The 18,126-nt window shown below is 42.0% G+C and overlaps 1 protein-coding gene across 6 annotated transcripts in view; it reads left to right on the top strand.

Moving 5' to 3' along the window:
• Positions 1 to 18,126, top strand: part of ITPR2 (inositol 1,4,5-trisphosphate receptor type 2) — a 277,577-nt gene that overhangs the window by 46,662 nt on the left and 212,789 nt on the right. For 5 of the 6 annotated variants that reach the window (XM_074587404.1, XM_074587414.1, XM_074587436.1 and 2 more), the window contains 7 exons: positions 318 to 433; positions 1,622 to 1,708; positions 2,392 to 2,550; positions 9,064 to 9,162; positions 9,677 to 9,760; positions 10,860 to 11,006; positions 12,246 to 12,341. In XM_074587404.1, the coding sequence (XP_074443505.1) occupies positions 318 to 433; positions 1,622 to 1,708; positions 2,392 to 2,550; positions 9,064 to 9,162; positions 9,677 to 9,760; positions 10,860 to 11,006; positions 12,246 to 12,341 (788 nt within the window). Of the gene's footprint in view, positions 1 to 317; positions 434 to 1,621; positions 1,709 to 2,391; positions 2,551 to 7,528; positions 7,591 to 9,063; positions 9,163 to 9,676; positions 9,761 to 10,859; positions 11,007 to 12,245; positions 12,342 to 18,126 lie in introns of all 6 variants that reach the window. The other variant, XM_074587448.1, reaches the window with a different exon arrangement.

The following is an 18,126-nucleotide window of genomic DNA, read 5'->3' as shown; positions in this document are numbered from 1 at the left end:
TGCATCCGTAATGTTGTGCAGCAGCAAAGAGCACTAATAAAGCAGCAGGCAGTTTTGCCTATGGCAGGCTCACAGCCTGGGACTCTTAACAGCGGTTGCACCGGGTGGGCATGTCTGTGGCATCAAAGGCTTTAGGTTCAACTCGGATTTCTGCCACCGTGTTTGTGGTATCAGTGCCATCAAGCTGGTTTTGGTGACTATGTTTAAACGCGGGTATCTAGGCATTTCTGGAAGAAGAAAATGAACCAAAGCATACTTACAAATGAAGGAAGTGTCTTTCAACGTTACTTATGAGTATTTCTTTCAATTTTCTACAGACTGCCTTTTCAAGGTGTGTCCTATGAACCGATATTCAGCCCAGAAGCAGTACTGGAAAGCCAAGCAAGCCAAACAAGGAAATCATACAGAAGCAGCACTGCTGAAGAAACTTCAAGTAAGAGACATCTGTATTTGTAATCTTATCTCAATCTGCAGGCTGTAGAATTACAATAGAATGAGAAAGAATAATAACAAGTGCCTTGGGAACCGCCGGGATGGGTGTTATTATGCCACTGTAGCAACTTCATATTCTCCTTAGCTCCCCTACCTTCTGACTGGCATTTCTTGCCCCTGCCCTGGTTTTCATCTTACTTTGGACTGGCGGTTGTGCCTTTGCTATAAGCAGAATACTGCTTTCAGAAGTTTTATAAGGTAAAAATGGAGTTGTTAAAATCAGGAGTGGGCCCTGGTTTAAATCATGCTATTCTTTTAGAAGTCCTTTCCAGGAGTTCGGCAGAGGGGTGGACAAAGAGACGTTTTCAGCACTGTAGTCTGGAACTTCCTCAGAATTGCAGTTGTCTTTCAGTCTACGTGGTTCTTCTCTGAACCATCGGGCAGGCTCTATTTTGCATCAAAAACGGTGTGGATGCCGCAACTCCTCTGTCTCTGAAAAAGAGCTGGCCTGGTGGTATAATTGAAGGCATAAGACTAAGTGAAAGCAAGGTCGTATCAAACCTGGTTGGCAGTTTCATGTGCAGTGGAGAGGCTGCCAGTGCTTCCAGTTGAAGACAGCAAGGAAGGCACATGGTGCGTGGCTAGGGCTAGCTACAGAACAATTGGAGCTAGGAGCTGAGAGTTTGTTCTGTGTCTGTGTTTAACCCTGGCTCTTGTGCTTAGCCTTGATTTTGCAATGTGTGACCGACTAGTTTTGTTTTGTTATATATAAAGTCAATGTATTTGTATGCAATTAAAAACTCGACAAGTAAAAGGAACGGTGACAGGGAGAAGCTAATCATAGGCCCTTCTTTTTCCTCCTTCAGGATGAAATAAAGTGCCTGGAATTACTTTATGTGCTTGAATTTTTTTAAAACAGCATGCAAGTCAGGTGTGATCCATAAACTGTGAATGAGTGTCTATTCTGGGTAATAAAAAAACAGAACGATGACACAGGATCTGGGTGACAATAGTGCAGAAAACCATGCTGCAGCAGCATTCGGCTGCTAATATTTTCAATACAGTAATGCTTGTAGGTCGGAGGAAACGTTTTAAATGTGGTATCATTTCCTTTTCACACTATCTGTTCCAGTAGCTGAATATAGGTACTGATTTTGTAGAGTTTAAAGAAATAATCATTCTCTTGCAGCATGCAGCAGAACTGGAACAAAAGCAGAACGAAAGCGAGAACAGAAAGCTGTTGGGCGAAATCGTAAAATATAGCAATGTCATACAGGTAAACCTCTTGAAATACGTCTGCCCTCTCTCAGAGCTGGAAAGGAAACAGTTGTTTCATTTCAAGGTTATGGTGAAAATGAAACTAACCACTGTAATCTGGATTGTCAAGGGTCAGGTAAACAGAACTTGGCGAAGTTTACAATGTCATGTTTCTCTGTCTAATTCAAAGCCTACCAGAAGTTCTGGATATTCATGTTTAAGTAATGTGTCATAATATAAATTTTATGTGTAATTTTTTGTTGCTGCAGTTTAGTATATGAATGTAAATACATATCTCTTATTTTCAAGATTTATTTCAAAATCATACTTTAGAGGTGCTGTGCAGCACCTCTTAAATCACTGCAGTAATTTGTAGTTCATGACATATAAACGAGACAGAAGTTATGTTCTTAAGTGCAGTACGACTTTCCTGTAACGGATTAAATTCCTGAAGGTAACGCTATTAATGCACCCTTGCCCTACCTGCTGTAAAATTAATTGTTGACATGTTTCTGTCAATCTGAGGTATACCATCTGTTTTCTCTAGCTGCACTGTAGTTTGATAACTCTCTTCTAGTTTTATTTTGTCTTTATGTATGTTATGAAAAATCACTACAGTGTGAAAGACAGTATCTCCTCTTTGACTGAAGGGAAGAAAAGCAAAAGTTATACTATTTTTTTTAAATTATCATTTGTCCACAGCTACTGCACATAAAAAGTAACAAGTACCTCACAGTCAATAAAAGATTGCCGGCTCTGCTGGAGAAGAATGCTATGCGGGTGTCCCTGGATGCTGCAGGGAATGAGGGATCCTGGTTTTACATCCAGCCGTTCTGGAAACTGAGGAGTGAAGGTGACAATGTAAGTGGAAATACTGAACGTGCAAGAGGGAGAAAGCAGAAAGTTTCCAGAAAAGACATGATTTCTTTGCTACTGGCATAAATCATAACGGGTTACACTCAGAAAAAAAAATATTTTTTAACAGTGCTTGGGACTATTAGCTTTTATGTGTAACTAGAAAGTGTTACCAAATTATATGGTCTGGAATCTGAAATGTTGACACATTCATAGAATCATAGAATGTTTAGAGTTGGAAGGGACCTTAAAGATCATCTAGTTCCAACCCCCCTGCCCTGGGCAGGGACACCTCCCACTAGACCAGGCTGCTCAAAGCCCCATCCAGCCTGGCCTTGAACACCTCCAGGGATGGGGCATCCACAGCTTCTCTGGGCAACCTGTTCCAGTGTCTCACCACCCTCATAGTGAAGAATTTCTTCCTGATATCTAGTCTAAATCTCCCCTCTTCCAGTTTAAAACCGTTACCCCTCATTCTATCACTATGCTCCCTGATAAAGGGTCCCTCCCCATCTTTCCTGTAGGCCCCCTTTAGGTACGGGAAGGCTGCTATAAGGTCTCCCCGGAGCCTTCTCTTCTCCAGGCTGAACAACCCCAACTCTCTCAGCCTGTCTTCATAGGAGAGGTGCTCCAACCCTCTCATCATCTTCGTGGCCTTCCTCTAGACTTGCTCCAACAGATTCACGTCCTTATGTTGAGGGCCCCAGAGCTGGACACAGTACTCCAGGTGGGGTCTCCTGAGAGTGGAGTAGAGGGACAGAATCACCTCCTTCGACCTGCTGGCCACGTTTCTTTTGATGCAGCCCAGGATGCAGTTGGCTTTCTGGGCTGCAGGTGCGCATTGCCGGCTCATGTTGAGCTTCTCGTCCACCAGCACCCCAAGTCCTTCTCCTCAGGGCTGCTCTCAAGCCATTCTCTGCCCACCCTGTGTTTGTGCCTGGGATTGCTCCAGCTTATGTGCAGGACCATGCACTCATCTGAGCCTCTGCTGACCTGTGTTGGGGCATCTTTGCTAAGTCTACCTGTTGGGTGCAGATTTACAAAGCTGATAATAAGTCATAGTTTACACTAGAGTAAACATTTTTTTTCAAGTTTTTTTTTTTAAATATACTGGGCAACAATTTTTTCAAGAGGTAAGCAGACAATGTCTCTAGGAAATGCATCAGGTTTCTTTAAATCTGTATCCTGCCTCAACATGAGAGTGGCATCTGTGATTGGAATTGGGTTGGATAGTCTGGTGGGTCTTTTCTGGGTAGGTTTCAGTAGGAGTCTTGCATATTGGTAAGAGGAAGATTATTTACTGGAACTCTTGGCTGCAAATCTGAGAGTTGTGCCATGAGATCAAAACTCGGCTCTTTGTTCAGTGGGCTGTGGCTTGGTTAAGTGCCCACTGTGGAAAATTCAGATCTGCCTTTGGGAAGGCCACATGATGAACTTGTGTGGTTTTATATTGTAGACCTGTCTGGGAATGTTTGGCCACTCTGCCCTGTGAAGTGATCAGTGAAAGAGCCCTCCCAGGATTGCAGACAGGAATGCCTGTTTTCTTGTATATTTTCTCTCATTAACTTTGTGGTTACCAAGCTCTTGGGATGCTGTCCAGGATGAGTGTGGCTGCTTGCAGCTCCTTTCGGCAATCTGTTGTGAGGAGGGGATGGACTGCATTCCCAGTGCCTGGTCAGAAGTTCCTGAAGTCGTAGTCTTTCCCTGCTCCATGCAGTGATCAGAAGCTCCCCTTTTCCCCAGGCCTGTTGCAGGGAAAAGCAGCAAACATGAGTAGCCCTCTGGAGCACCTCTGCATGGCTTTTCAGCTGGGGAAGTGTTGTGGATTAACCTGGCATTCCTTTCCCTCTTTGGCAAGAAAAAAAAAAAAGGTGACTTATTGCTTTAAGATTTTGGCTTGATTTCTTATAATAACATCAGTGCAGCATCTTCTTAATTTCTCATGCCCTCTTGCCTGGGAAATAAGTGCACGTCATGCTCTCTGTAGTGAGGACCCAGGGTTCCCAGATTGTGATCTGCAAAACCATCGTGAGCCCTTACAGCGGAGAGCAGCAGAGAATGATCTTAAGTCTTATAACTCATCCTCAGTACTATAGAGTTTTCAATTCAATTTTACCCCTTTGTGGGCACATAAAAGTTTGGAAGTGGTTTTATTGGTCTGAGAAATTTCCAGATCATTGCAGTGATTGCTGTAACATCCCACTTTGCGGACGTCTCCTATTTTGTTCCCTGTGGAGCTGTGTTTGACAGGCTCTGAGCTACGAGGGCTGTGTGGGAAACTGTCAGGTTTACTCTGAACTTAATGGCTTCCTTTTGAACCTACCTGCTGCTCATTTTTAGTCACCAGGTGTTGCCTTTCAGAGCCGGGAGCTTCCCATTACGTTTTACAGAGGGAAGAAGTCTCGAGACCCATTTTTTCCCCTCCTTTCTACCGGGCCCAAACAGATTTGATGATTTTCCTTGCAAACTTCCAGTGCTAAACATTAGTGCCTGGGTAGCTTTCTTGTGACTGCTCTGGCACGCTTCCACCCCTTCCACAGTTACATCAACTAAGTGGCTGTTGTGAGGGGGACAGGGGTAGCAAGCGATGGGGGAAATCCTTGATTTGCGTCTCACAGACAGAGAAAGGCTCCAGCCTTGCACCCATTCCTTCCCTCTCAGTTACTCCCAGATATGTGCCCATTAGAAGGCTAGTTTCTAGGGGACTCATTTACAAAGCACCTAATACCATGTAAGCTGGGGCCACTTTACCACTAGGTTAGATTTTAAAGGACTTCTATATATATATTTTTTACTTTTCTTCTTCTGACCTCTTAGTGGATGGACTTAGCTTGGTGTATTAGGCCCTTGTTCTGTTTGGAAACTTTGGGTTTTTTTAAATTTATTTTCGGTTTCTGTGCTACAATGAGGAAATTCCCTAAGAAAACATATTTTAGGAAGTCTGTAGAACAGTAGATGTGAGTATTGAATTACTGCTTGGATGACTGTGTCAGATAACCCAGACAAGGTAGATCCAAACATACCATATATCCTAAAAGAAAAGAAGATGGTTTAGTCTGGGGGAAGCTGTAACATAGGGAGTCATGTGTGTGACTTTTCTGGTGAGTCATCACAGTTGTTTAGCCTTGTGAAATATTTTAAAGAATTATTTTTCTGAAGGGGGGTTAGCTTAGCTTTATTAGCAACCAATTAGTTACGCAAGTCAATGAAAGTAATGAAAAATTATGGCTGAAAATTTACATTAATTAGCATAAGTGCAATATTTTATGCAGACTTTTATTAAGCATATACCAGCTCTCCTTCCATGGAAGATGTGACTGATTAAGTCTAGAGTTGGTTCCGGTTCAAAAGAATAGCAAAATGTACACTGATAGCAGGATTAGCTCTGTGTTGATTGCATTTTCAGTTGTCTGCCATTTTAGTGGTTTGAAACTTGATTTTGCAGCACGCTCAGGGAGGTGTTCTCGAACTTGGGGAGTGCCCAGCCATCTGTGGGCAAGTCCTGTTAATCCTCCCCATCTTTGAAGCGTGTCAGCAGTTCCACTGGCAGATGTGGTTATAACATAAGAGCAATAGAGATGCAGAGCCTTTGGGTGCCTGGTAAGCTACTTGGATAGTTAGTCCGAACTGAAATCACTGCCTCTGCATCTTCACAGCTCATATCACCTTTGGTAGTTGCCAGTCTTTGTGATATACTACATCTCTACTCGAGTATTTGCTCCTACTCTTGATTGCGGTATAGATGTAGCTGTCAGGTGGCCTTACTGACTTTATAGGAGTGACAGGATTGCTCTAAGTGATGTCAGCGTTGGTCCCTCACCGAGAAGACACAATGCAGTCAGCTTTGACTGTGGCTCTTCCCACTCTCAATTTACCCTCTTCATCAAGACACGGACAAGTAGGGTTGCATACATTTAGAAATTACCTTTTGCAGTGGAAGGACTCCACTGCATCCAAGACTGAAGGACCTTGTAGGTTTATGTTTAATTCAAAAGGTGAATTTTCATTGGCTTCACTATGAATTTAATCATTCTTTGGAATTTTCTTATCTGGACAAGAAAGGGTAAGAGTTTTGTCAAAGGAATCAGGAATAAAATCCTCAAAAGCTGGGAGTCTGATGCAACTTTAACAAATTCATATCTATATGTAAGGAAGAAGTCCCAGAGACCTATCAACGTATTACCCGCTTCTGGTTTACAGCATACTGTGGCTGGCCGTGCCCAAGGGTAGTTAGGGAAGAGGAGAAGAAGCTGGTGTCAATTTTAATTTTGCAGAGCAAAACCTTGGGAATACACTGCTCTGGCTTCAATAAGCTCTGTATAGTACAATTCTGCAGGCAGAAATGTGGGCATACGGACATGGGAGTGCTCTGCCTCCAGTGTTTTGGGCGTGCTGGGACATTATTTGGAGACAGAAATCAACTAGGTAGGGGGCGGGAGGAAGTCAAAAGAGCAGACATGCAGCTTGCCTAAGGCAGCCACGTATAAAAGAACGGGATTCCCTCTTAATTTTGCTTTTTTCTGCATCACTGGTGGAGGGTGTATAGGAAACAAGTGCTGTGAAATTGCCTCTATCCCTTCCTTCCCAACCACCTATGGAGGTCTGAAGCAAGAAGAAAAAGAGGAAAGGAGAAGAACACAGGGTATCTTGTTTCTTCTGCAGCAGATGGCAGAGCTGGCCGGCATTGTGGGCAGGTTACTGACGTGAACTTGGAGCAGGGTAGGAGATTGAGACAGAAACCATGACCCCACATAACAGTTCCTACTTAGGTGTGCGCCTACAGCTGTGTACGCCTCCTTTCCTTTGGTTACTTCCATGATAGTCGCAGGCTTGCTTCCAAAGATACCTTTGTCCTGCCCGTCCTTTTTTTTTTTTCTTCTTTTCTTCTTAAATAAGATGTTCAATGATGTGCTGTTTTACTAATTAAGTTGTTATAGTCCTGGTGTACTTGCAATTATTTTGAAGTCCTGATTCCACTTTGCAGGATGCAAGCCCGATGGCTTTTTGGTTATTGAATTGTCTGGTCATAACTTCTATAAATGGGCTGTAAGTAATGTCTGTGTGAAGCATGGCATGCAGGAATGTATTGCATAAGTAATGTATCTTAAAGGCATCTTGTCGTTATTTTGGTTCCATTAGTGAACTTTTTCTCATTAGTTGGATCAAATAATAGGATTTCTATGTGTAGTCTGAGCATGATGACACTGTCTTTTGCAACTGTTTATTTTAGCTGTGTTAGTAAAGAACAGGCAACCTTCTTTTTCACCTCTGCAATAAGTGGGCCAAATTCACCTGCACTGAAGTTACACGAGGCTGAGTTGAGCTCTGCTTTTTCGTAGGAAATGTGCTGATCAATGCAGAAAACTTTTTTTTTTTTATTTGTGTTCCAAAAGAAAGCATGGCTTGTGCAGCATTTCATATAGCAAAAATCACATGTAGCCACTTTTCTTCATGTATGTGTGTGCTTAAAATTGCTGTGAACAACATAAGCAGATCAGGACCCAGTGTCAACCAATCTATGTGGACTGATTATTTTTTTTTTTCAATTATTTATTGTTTCCCCCCTCCTAGGTATGAATTGAATTTTCCATATGCATGTCTCAAGCACTTTTTAGACATTTTCATGTTTTTGCCACCTATAAATGTAGGTAAAGAATTACAAGGGCATGGGAATTTGCTTGCAGAGAGTCATAGAATCATAGAATTGGTAGGGTTGGAAGGGACCTTAAAGATCATCTAGTTCAAACCCCCCTGCCATGGGCTGGGACATCTCCCACTAGATCAGGTTGCTCAGCTAGGAATTCCTCCTGTAGAGAGAAGGTCTCTCAGCTGATGTACCTGTTGCCTGTCCTGGGCTCCAAACACCATTTATAGTGTAACAAGCAGAGCGGATGGAGTGTGTTCGCCGCTCTCTGAATTTCCAGTGATTTATGTTCCTTTCCAGCCTATAGTCATACAATTTAAATTGCAGAACTCCTGAGCCTGTCTTCATATTTGCCAGAAGATGGTCCACAGAGTTGGGGAGTCACTGGGCTAAAGAAGTCTTGTCACAGGCAAATTTTTAAGCCTTTTGTGAAATGAAAGACACACTCGTGGGAGAAGATTGGCTGACAGCAAGAGGGGGAAAAGAGTCTTGCTGTCTGACTACAGATTATTTTCTAAGCTTTCTCTGCCTTTTGGCTGGCAGTGTATATGGGATAAAGAGTAGTTAATGTACCTTTTAGATGAACTGAACTGCTCTTGGAATTCATAGGTTCGTATCTATTTCATGATCTTGAATTTCTGCTGAACTGGGTAACATGCTTACTGAGAATGTGAGTATTCATTAGTGTGAAATCTTGAACCCAAGTAATTGCAGAGGCACAGGCAAATTGAGCTGGTGTGTGAATTGTCTGCAAATAAATTCACTGAGTGCCATTCCTAGAGCATGCGTTTGAGTCATTTTCTAAAAATGTAACATTACTTCATTTTATTGGATAATTACATAGGTCTAAATTGCACTTTATTTCTGACTTCCAGGTTGTTGTGGGAGATAAAGTTGTTCTCATGCCAGTCAATGCAGGGCAGCCTCTACATGCCAGCAATATTGAGCTTCTAGATAACCCTGGCTGCAAAGAGGTGAGTTCAGTGGAGGGAGGGGGGGGATAACTGCTGATCTGAGATTATACGTTGTTCTTTACTGGTATCCAGAACCCACCATGAGCCCACCATGGGCTAGATGCCAGTATTAAACATTGGTTCCAGCTTGGCCTCAAAAAACCAAGATGAAATATACTTATTCTTGATACATTTCTGCCTGGCACTGAAAACTTCTTGAGGTTTGCTTGAGTATCTGAAACTCTTCACTGATGTAAGAGTAAGTCCTCTTCCAACAGCTCTTTAGGTTGTCTTTGGTAGGCTGTCAACAGAGAGAGTAGCGTTTTGCTCACTCAGTCTTCTTCAGCATCTCATTATTGTTAACACTTTAGAACTTCAGGACCCATGTTAGGAACTGTACAAGTACGTAGCTAAGCCACGTCCCCTGCCACCCTATATGTGGTGTGATCTTTTAGAAGAAGAGAATATCTCAAAAAGAAAATCGCAACCCTTAGAACTATAATTGTGTTTTGTTTTGTTTTGTTTTTCCCCAAAGGTAAATGCTGTCAACTGTAACACAAGCTGGAAAATAACTTTGTTCATGAAATTCAGTAGTTATCGAGATGATGTACTGAAAGGAGTAAGTATGATTTTTTTAATTGTTTTTTGAATCTGAAAAATCATGCCATATTTGACTGTAAAGAAACACTACATGGTGAATAAAATAAGAAATTAGAACTTTATGAAGCTGTTGAGGATGCCTCACTACTGCCCTTCAACCGCCAGAGTAATTTTCCTTTGTGTTATTGCCTTAGTAAGTGAAATTGTATGGATTGTGCTAGCTTACAGCCTCTTGCCCCTCCCAGAGACTGACGAGGATCCATAAGAAAAGATGAATTTCAAACCGAGAGTGATGTGGGCTCTGTACAGAATAGCTGTGACACTTCAGTTTATGCCAAGGTGCTAAAAGCAGGTATAGCTTAGGGAAGGGAGTGAGGCATGAAAGATGACAATAGCTGTAATAAGACAATGTAGCTTTAAATACTGAGGGATTGCACAGCTTCATGCCTCCAGAAGATCACTCCCTGAGATCATTTACATTTTCATTTTAAAGAAATAAATTTCATTTCTCTTCACTTGTACCTCAATAAGTCATCATCAACTGGTTATTTTTCAGTAGGTATAAAGGTACCAGCAGTTTTTGAGGAAGAATTTGAAAGGGAAAATGGCATATCTATGTAGACCCATTTGGGGATAGTGTTTCAAGCTTTGGGGAGAGGCAGAAGGAAGCAAAAATGATGCCAGCAGTAAAAATAGAGAGGGGGCATTGGTTTTGGTTGCAGAGTAGAAGAGATGAGATAATATGATGTTAGAAAAATATGTTCACTTTCCCTAAATACTAAGAGAGATTAGAAGTAAAAAACCCATTTAGTGAAGTTAGGTAGACCTAAAAATCACCTTCAGGTTGTTGCCCACTATTAATTGCAGTGCTCTGAAACAAGTTGTCTTTTCACAAATGTGCGTGGGTCTCCTGCAGGACTGAATTATCTCAGTTCATTTCCAGACTCGGTGCTGAGATCGCATGCTCTGCACCTGGCATCTGCTCCAGCAATAAGAAACTAATAAGTGTTTTCTTCGCATCAGCTATGTTGGCATCACCGGAGCTAGTACATATATAGAGGATGAGTCTAGTGGCTTTGCCTACCGCTTAATAATGCTTCTTTTTCATGTTACTTTAGGGAGATGTTGTTAGGCTGTTTCATGCAGAGCAAGAGAAGTTTCTGACCTGTGACGAATATGAGAAGAAGCAACATATTTTCCTTCGTACTACATTACGTCAGTCAGCCACTTCTGCAACAAGTTCTAAAGCACTGTGGGAAATAGAGGTATTTTTTTTTTCTTTTTATAAATATTTTAGGACCTCGAGGCCAGGGTTCAGTAAAAATACTTTACCACAACATGAATCATTCATAGCCTCTTGATATCATCATACACCTCCCCGTAACTATTATTATTTTATGAAGTGGTTTGTGTAGGATGAACGCTTTATTGCTGTGCATGTGTGGAGAGAGGATGTTTTCTTACTATATTTACCTGCACTAAAATGACGAAGAGTCAAATTCAGACGTAAATGGTGCAATTTTATCAGAGTGAATGGAATGATACTCATGTATCCTGAGTTCGGAGTGTTTATATTTGACTTCATGGGCAATATAGAAAATTGAAATTCATGACTGACAAGAAATCTCACAAATGCAATCGAGTCTATTCTTCTGCAACAGGGCACATCAACATCTGTTGAAATTTAGGCTGAATAAAGGTGTTGCTGTATGGGGATGATTTTGAGAAGATGACTAGCAGATATATTTTTGTTTAAGTGAGGAACATTGGAAACTGGTATGTCTCAAACCCTTGCTATTACAGTAGTGTAACTCTTATACCCAAAAGTTCTTATATGCCGAACAAGCTGTGCATTTAAAACAGAGCTCCTCACTAAGGCAAATTGTTGATTTTTTTGTCTGAGTAAGGACTGTATGGAATAGAGTATATTGCACTTGTAGTTACTTGAGGTTACTCCTTAAGAGAGACAGGCACTGCTAGGTTTGAAGGTAGCAAATCACATACAGCTCAGTCAAGGGGAAAAAGAAATAACCTGGTACGTTTCAAATGATATGGGGATATTTTATCACTTGAATGAAAATTTATGAGAAGCCCCTAGTGTTGTTTCACCACTTAGACCAGCTCTATTTTTGACAACATAAAAGGATTTGAGTTTGCTTTTACATAGTGCTTACGTAAGTGTAGAGCGGTTCCCCTTACTTTCTTGAGCTCCACATTCACACCATGTCACTTTAAAGCAAAATTTGGCTCATCATGTTTGCAGGGAGTAGATTAATGAAAACATGGTAAGTAATAGGAGGAGTATTTCCTGGCACCTGGCAAAAAATAAATGTAAGCAGTTGTTATCTAAGGCAGGCTTAGTGTGAGCACAGAATTCTTCTCTGTGGTAGGCTATTCGCAATAATGTAGTTTACATATTTTTATTTGGAATGAGCTGTAAGAAATGTCAGTGATCTAAGTATGATCTTGAGAAGCACAATTAAAACCTTTACTTCTTCTTTTAGGTTGTCCATCATGACCCTTGCCGGGGAGGGGCAGGACAGTGGAATAGCTTGTTTAGATTTAAGCATTTGGCAACTGGGAACTACTTAGCTGCAGAGGTAAGAACGTCAATTAAACAAGTGGTTGTGTGCTGCCTGACCAAGTGCTATACATGTTCTGCTAATTCAGAAATGCCATAGTAGGTAGGTCCGTGATGTAGGTCTCTGAAAAGATCTCACAACAGGTCTGAATGGGGAGAACTGGATGTGCACTGCTGTGTCATGTTGTATTTGCTGTATTGAAGGGTTGCAAGGAAAATGTTCTGAACTACAGGACACTAGTAGGTGAGTTCAAGACAACATATAACCTTAATTTCAACTGTGCTGTTGAATCTTGAATCTGCTGTTTGTCGTCACGGCAGCCAGGACAAACACCACTGATAAATGTTCACCATATTTATACTGAAAATCCTTGGATTCATTTATCTCTCTGCTCTTGTTTGTGCTTGATTTTTGGAGTAGTGTTGTGATCAGTCAAATGATCTTATTTGCTGGCTCAGGCAGCCATATACAGATTAAAGCTTTTAAAGTGGAACTAAATGCAAGGTAATCACTGAGCTCGATCAGAGGAGTCTGCGTGCAGGCACTAGAACAAATATTCTAAACTGCTCTAATTCAGGAGTTGAAATTCCTTTTTTTTCCCCTGCAGGCTCGAGACTTCTTGAAAAAACATTTCTATGGTGCTGATTTCAGTGTGTTGGTCTCTGCCAGCCAGCACTGATTTCAGAGTAAAGCAAACAGGAGCTATCAAACCTTTACGTCTTTCTAATGATGTCAAAACCAGTGTCAAAACAAAACAGCGGACCAACAGGACAGATACTGATATTATTTTCCATCTAAGACTGAATGTAATTTGGATCTTTTCATTGGTTTTAGCAGTAGCTCACAGTGTAAGTCAGAAACCTGAGAGGCCTGAGTGGTGAAGAGCGTCATCCCTTTAAAGGCAGTGGGCCAACATGCCTTAACTGCTCTGCTCTACGCTGCTGCCTCCATACCGCAGCCATACTTTGGCTTGGCTGAAGCCAGCTGGCTTTATCATGTACTTAATATTGGATGATGATGGCTACTTTTCAAGTGGCAACCAGTACTCCCACCTAAGAGACAGTTCCTTTTTCCTCTCTGCTTACAGTGAGAGGTGCTCCTAGTAGAAAGATTTAATTCAAACGAGCTAGGCTGATGGAGAGTCAGGAAAGGCATCAAGCATTCTGACTGATGGGCTTCCTTCTCCCACCATGCCTTATCTGCTCAGGGATTTTCAGGAGAAAAATCTTCAGGTGAAGAGGTGTCACGCTACGCTGAATGTCAAACTGGAGCTTAGGTCCTTTCTACCTCTGGAAAGGAAATCCCCATCAGGAAGACTCATAATACAGAGAGTACAATTGGTACAGTAGAGTGAGAGCTGGAAGAGCATTTGGGTTGAACAGAGGTGATATGCTGTGACTGGAGAGCAGCATTAGCTACTGTATCTGTGAAGTGTAAAATACCTGCTGGTGGAGATAATAAAGGTACCGCTGTAATAAAAATCTGTGAACTGTATTTTACACAGTTCACATGTCAGGCACAACACACCAGCCAGACGTACACGTCAAAGATTTATGAACAGGCAGGCAGACACCTAATGTGCGTGAGCTAACTTTAAATCAATTGGGCAAAGCTTACTGAACACTTATCTGTGCTCTTGCAGCACACAAAGATTACTCACGGTATGGATTGTCAACAGCGTCACACATTGCCATGACCTGATTTTGTTTAAGCTTCCATGATAGAGATATCTAGAATGGAATAATAAGTACAAACACATAAACAAAATTCACAAATCTTTTAAGCATTCTGTTGTTGGCTAATGATACAATTTTTGTCACAGTTTGGGCTATTGTAAATCAGGATTAATCACTGTTTATAACCATCTTTTCCTTACTTCATCCTTCCATAAATCAGCTTGATGTGTACCATGGAGACTTCTGCAGTGGAATGTTGCATGGGTCAAGTCTCAGACAATAAGCCGGAGTGCCCTTCACCTGGGTGTCTCCTTTTGCTCCTCCGCAGTTAGGCTTGCACCTTGTGTGAGCAGGTGCTGTACCTTCTCTTTTTCTCTCAGGCTTCCTGTGCCAGATGTACCTCGTCAGCCTGATCTGTGACTTGGTGGGTCTGAGCCACACAGTGAAGGGATGCCACTGCAGCTTAAGGCCAGGGGATGATGTGGGGACTAAGAAAATTGAAGATACTTTAAGATAATAAAATTCCCCCAGAGAATTCAGGAATTTAAAACTAATAAACTTAAAAGTGTTTCAATACTACAGTAGGTAAGCTAAAAAAAAAAAAAGAAGTGAGGCAATAGTTGTTCAGTACATAGAACATATAGGTGAATATGTAATATCTGATTCTTATAAAACTGGAGAGAATGAAGTCAGGATGTGTAAGTCCTAAATTCCATGTTCCTAAGAATCACAGTTGTCAAGCTTTTGTTACCTTTCAAAGACTAAGGTCCTCTGATACCTTTGACTTCTGACACGGTCTCAAGTAGTACCATTTCCTTTAATCCTCTTTTCACTTGGGATTACTTATGCTGATTTTCATTAATGTACTTTGAAGTTCCTTAAGACCTACTAATACCAGCGAGCAACCTAGACCCTAGTACCACACTATGGGCTGAAGGTGAGCCACTCTGAAAGACCCACTGCTAATGGAGACTCAGTGGAAGGCCTTTGCTAATTGCACAAGTAGCTGCATTGTCATTCCCCTGCTACTGTGCGCATCCTGAGGACTACGGTCTGACACATCAGATGCACGTACGCTCTCACACAGTTACTTAAGGCACAGAAGGGATATGCTGAAGAAAGGGTTTCATGTTTGGTGGTAAGACTTGGGACATCAGAGATCTGGATAGGTGGTAATGTCTCCTACATCTCTGGCATTTGGAAACCTGAAGCCACTGGCTCAGACATTCCCAAAACATAGAAATCATAAAAAAGCGGAACCAAATACTCAGTTGAAAAACTGGAAAGAGAAATTCTCTTATTTGGAGACAGTGGGAGTTCTGCTATTAGTGTCAGAAGGGCTTGGTTTCACCTGAAAGAACTGAGCCAGATCTTTAGCAGATTTAGACGCTAAGCCACCAGCTAAGATCCAGGCCGCAGAGTTTCATTCTCATCTTCACAGAGTCAGCAGTCTTTAAGAAAAAGTTCTGTGGAAGATTCTTTTTTTTTAGCCCTGGTTACAGCAAAGTGACCCAAGTTATTTTGAAGTTTTATATTTATAAATGTCCTGGTTCCGGTGGGGATAGGGTTAACTTTTCCTGGTATTCCATGCCATGTGAGCCACGCCCACCCTGAGCTGCCGGGGGAGGGGGCAGGAACTTGCTGCTTAAAAGCGGGCTGGGGCGTCCCGGGTCCGGCCGGTCGGCGAGCGGCGGGGAGCGGCGGAGCGGCGGTCCCGTAATCGCGTTTGTATATTCCCCTGTCCGTGTTGTTGTTGTTTGCCTGTTCCCTTTGCTGTTCTGTTAAACTGCTTTTGTCCCAACCCAAGAGTCTTGCCTTTTCTTACGATCCTTCCTGTGTTAGGAAGGCACGTGCGAGCGGCACGTGGTTCTTTGTTGCCATCTGAGGCTAAACCACGACAATAAAGAGAGGCTGTAAGGTTAGGTGAAAATTGAATGCTTCAAAGTAACAAAGACTTTCCCAATTTTTTTAAAAAGTCTTTTCAGTGTGTGTATACCGCATGTAGAACACACCCAAATCTATCTATCCGTGTATGGGAGAGAGCTGCAATTTACTTGAAGTGTCTTTCAAATGCTGCAGGTTGGGATCACGCAGCTGTGCCTTTCTCAGGAACACACCTAACCTTTCCGACATTCTAATTGCCAGGATAAAAGTCTCTTTGAACTGAATATCAGCTTATGAATTGTGCTGAACCAAAACATTCACCTTTAATGTTATTCCCCATGCGTATAGCAGCTCCAGTTCTGTGATTTCTAGACTGGATAATCTGTACTGAAACTATTAAGGCTTGCTGTATGAAGATGTTAACCAGAAATATGTGTGCCCATGCATACATACGTGCACACACAAGAAATGCAGGGTCAGCCTGTCATTTCATATTAAACTTCCCAGGTGAGATTGGTATTGCTAAAATAATCACAAAATATATATGCAAATGTCACGTCACACGATAGTCTCAGATATTGCAGTAGACAAACCACAGTACATTTCTTGCGAAACATTGTGGACACGTACATAATAACACTGCAGAATTTGTAAGGAAGAATCTGTGATAATTCTGTTTTACTTAGTTGAATAGACTAAACTCGAGTTACTAGGTACCTTGGCCAAGATATGGCAGTAAATCCGGTGAGGTAGTTGTCTTTAACACCGAATAAACTGTACTATATTAAATGAATTCAGATAATGCAGGTAAGATGGCAGCCTTAATGTTTATAAACATGGGTTGAAATTATTACTGCGCCTTCCCCAAGAAGTGCATAGACTACTGGTGTACCGGTGTTGCTCCAAAAGGTAATCTGTGCCCTGAGGTTCTTCTAGATGAAAGAGAAGAGTGAGAACAGGTTGGCCAATGCAGTAGATTGAAGCAATGAACTCAGAGGTAATGGCAGAACCAAACATAATTTTTCTGACTTGTAGTGTGCTTCGTTCATTAAACAAATTGTTGCTCATATGAAGACCCTCATTCAGTAAAGCTCTTGGGTGCAGCCTTGTCTTTGAAGTCAGTGGAACATGAGCATTTATGTGCTTGAGGGGTCAAGGGTGTCTCAGATACTGGCATGATGGGTTTGGACTTCCTCTACCAGTTTTCACTTGTGCAGCCACCCCCTGGACTTTTTTGACCATTGTAGGACTGAAGCTTCCACAGTTGCCACTTTTAACTTCTACATGTGAATCTTATTCATAAATCGCTTGAACAGGATAATTGGGATGGCAAGCTCTTTAGTACATATTGTGGTGATGGACAAGTCACGGAGATAAAGCTGTCCACGAGCTAGCTGCTTTGGGTAGAAATAGCAATCTGAGGCGCATCCCTGATTCACGTCCCACTGGAAAACTCCTTTGGCTTTCTTATAGGGTTCACTTTCTTCTTTCTGCAAGAGTGAAAGTGCAGGCTTTAAGCTGTAAAATGGATCAACTCTGATGAGAGTTTTGTTCTAAACTCTTTTGTTAAAATCCCACATGAAACATACTTGCAGCTTTGGGGTTATTTTAGCACTAGATGGTCAGTGGGGTTTCTTTTGAAGGTAGGAATCATTGAAGCCAGTTGGCCTGAGCAGCACAGGGTTACATGCACGTGAGATGAAATGACAATTATATGAGTATTCCAAATTGAACAGGAAGTCCAGTCAGACTCACCAAGGCTGTAGTTCAGTGGTAAGAGCACTTCAGTGGCAACGCAGGCTTGCAGAAATGTCGTGTTTCTGCAGGTATTTGATTGCAGTCCTGTGACACAGTGTGCCGTCCCTGGGGTGGTGTTGGCGCAGATTCCAGGGTGCAGGGAAGGTGGGAATAGCCTGTGCTATAAACGGGGCCACCGAGCTAAGGCATGGGGGCACAAGTGGTTGGGATGGGTTAACAGGAACTGCTGAAGCCAGCCTCAAAGGTCTTACCTTGTGGGACTGTTGGCTGAATTTCACCTTGCAATGGTGGAAACCACTTGCTGAGAACCCTTGAATCAATGGCAAATAAAAGTTTACTGTTATTTCTCTCTTCCTTCCTTGAATAATTTCTTCCCATATTATCTCACTCTACTTTTCTGTCAAAATTGCCCAAGTTTCTTTTCAGAGAAGCTTATGTACGTCATTGACTTTAAATTGAGAGGTTTATATTCTTATTTATATTTG

The sequence above is a fragment of the Larus michahellis genome, chromosome 1 (genome assembly GCF_964199755.1).
Source record: "Larus michahellis chromosome 1, bLarMic1.1, whole genome shotgun sequence".
Classification (NCBI taxonomy): Eukaryota; Metazoa; Chordata; class Aves; order Charadriiformes; family Laridae; genus Larus; species Larus michahellis.
Note: the sequence above shows the minus strand (reverse complement) of the source record. Positions and strands in the feature narration are given on the sequence as shown.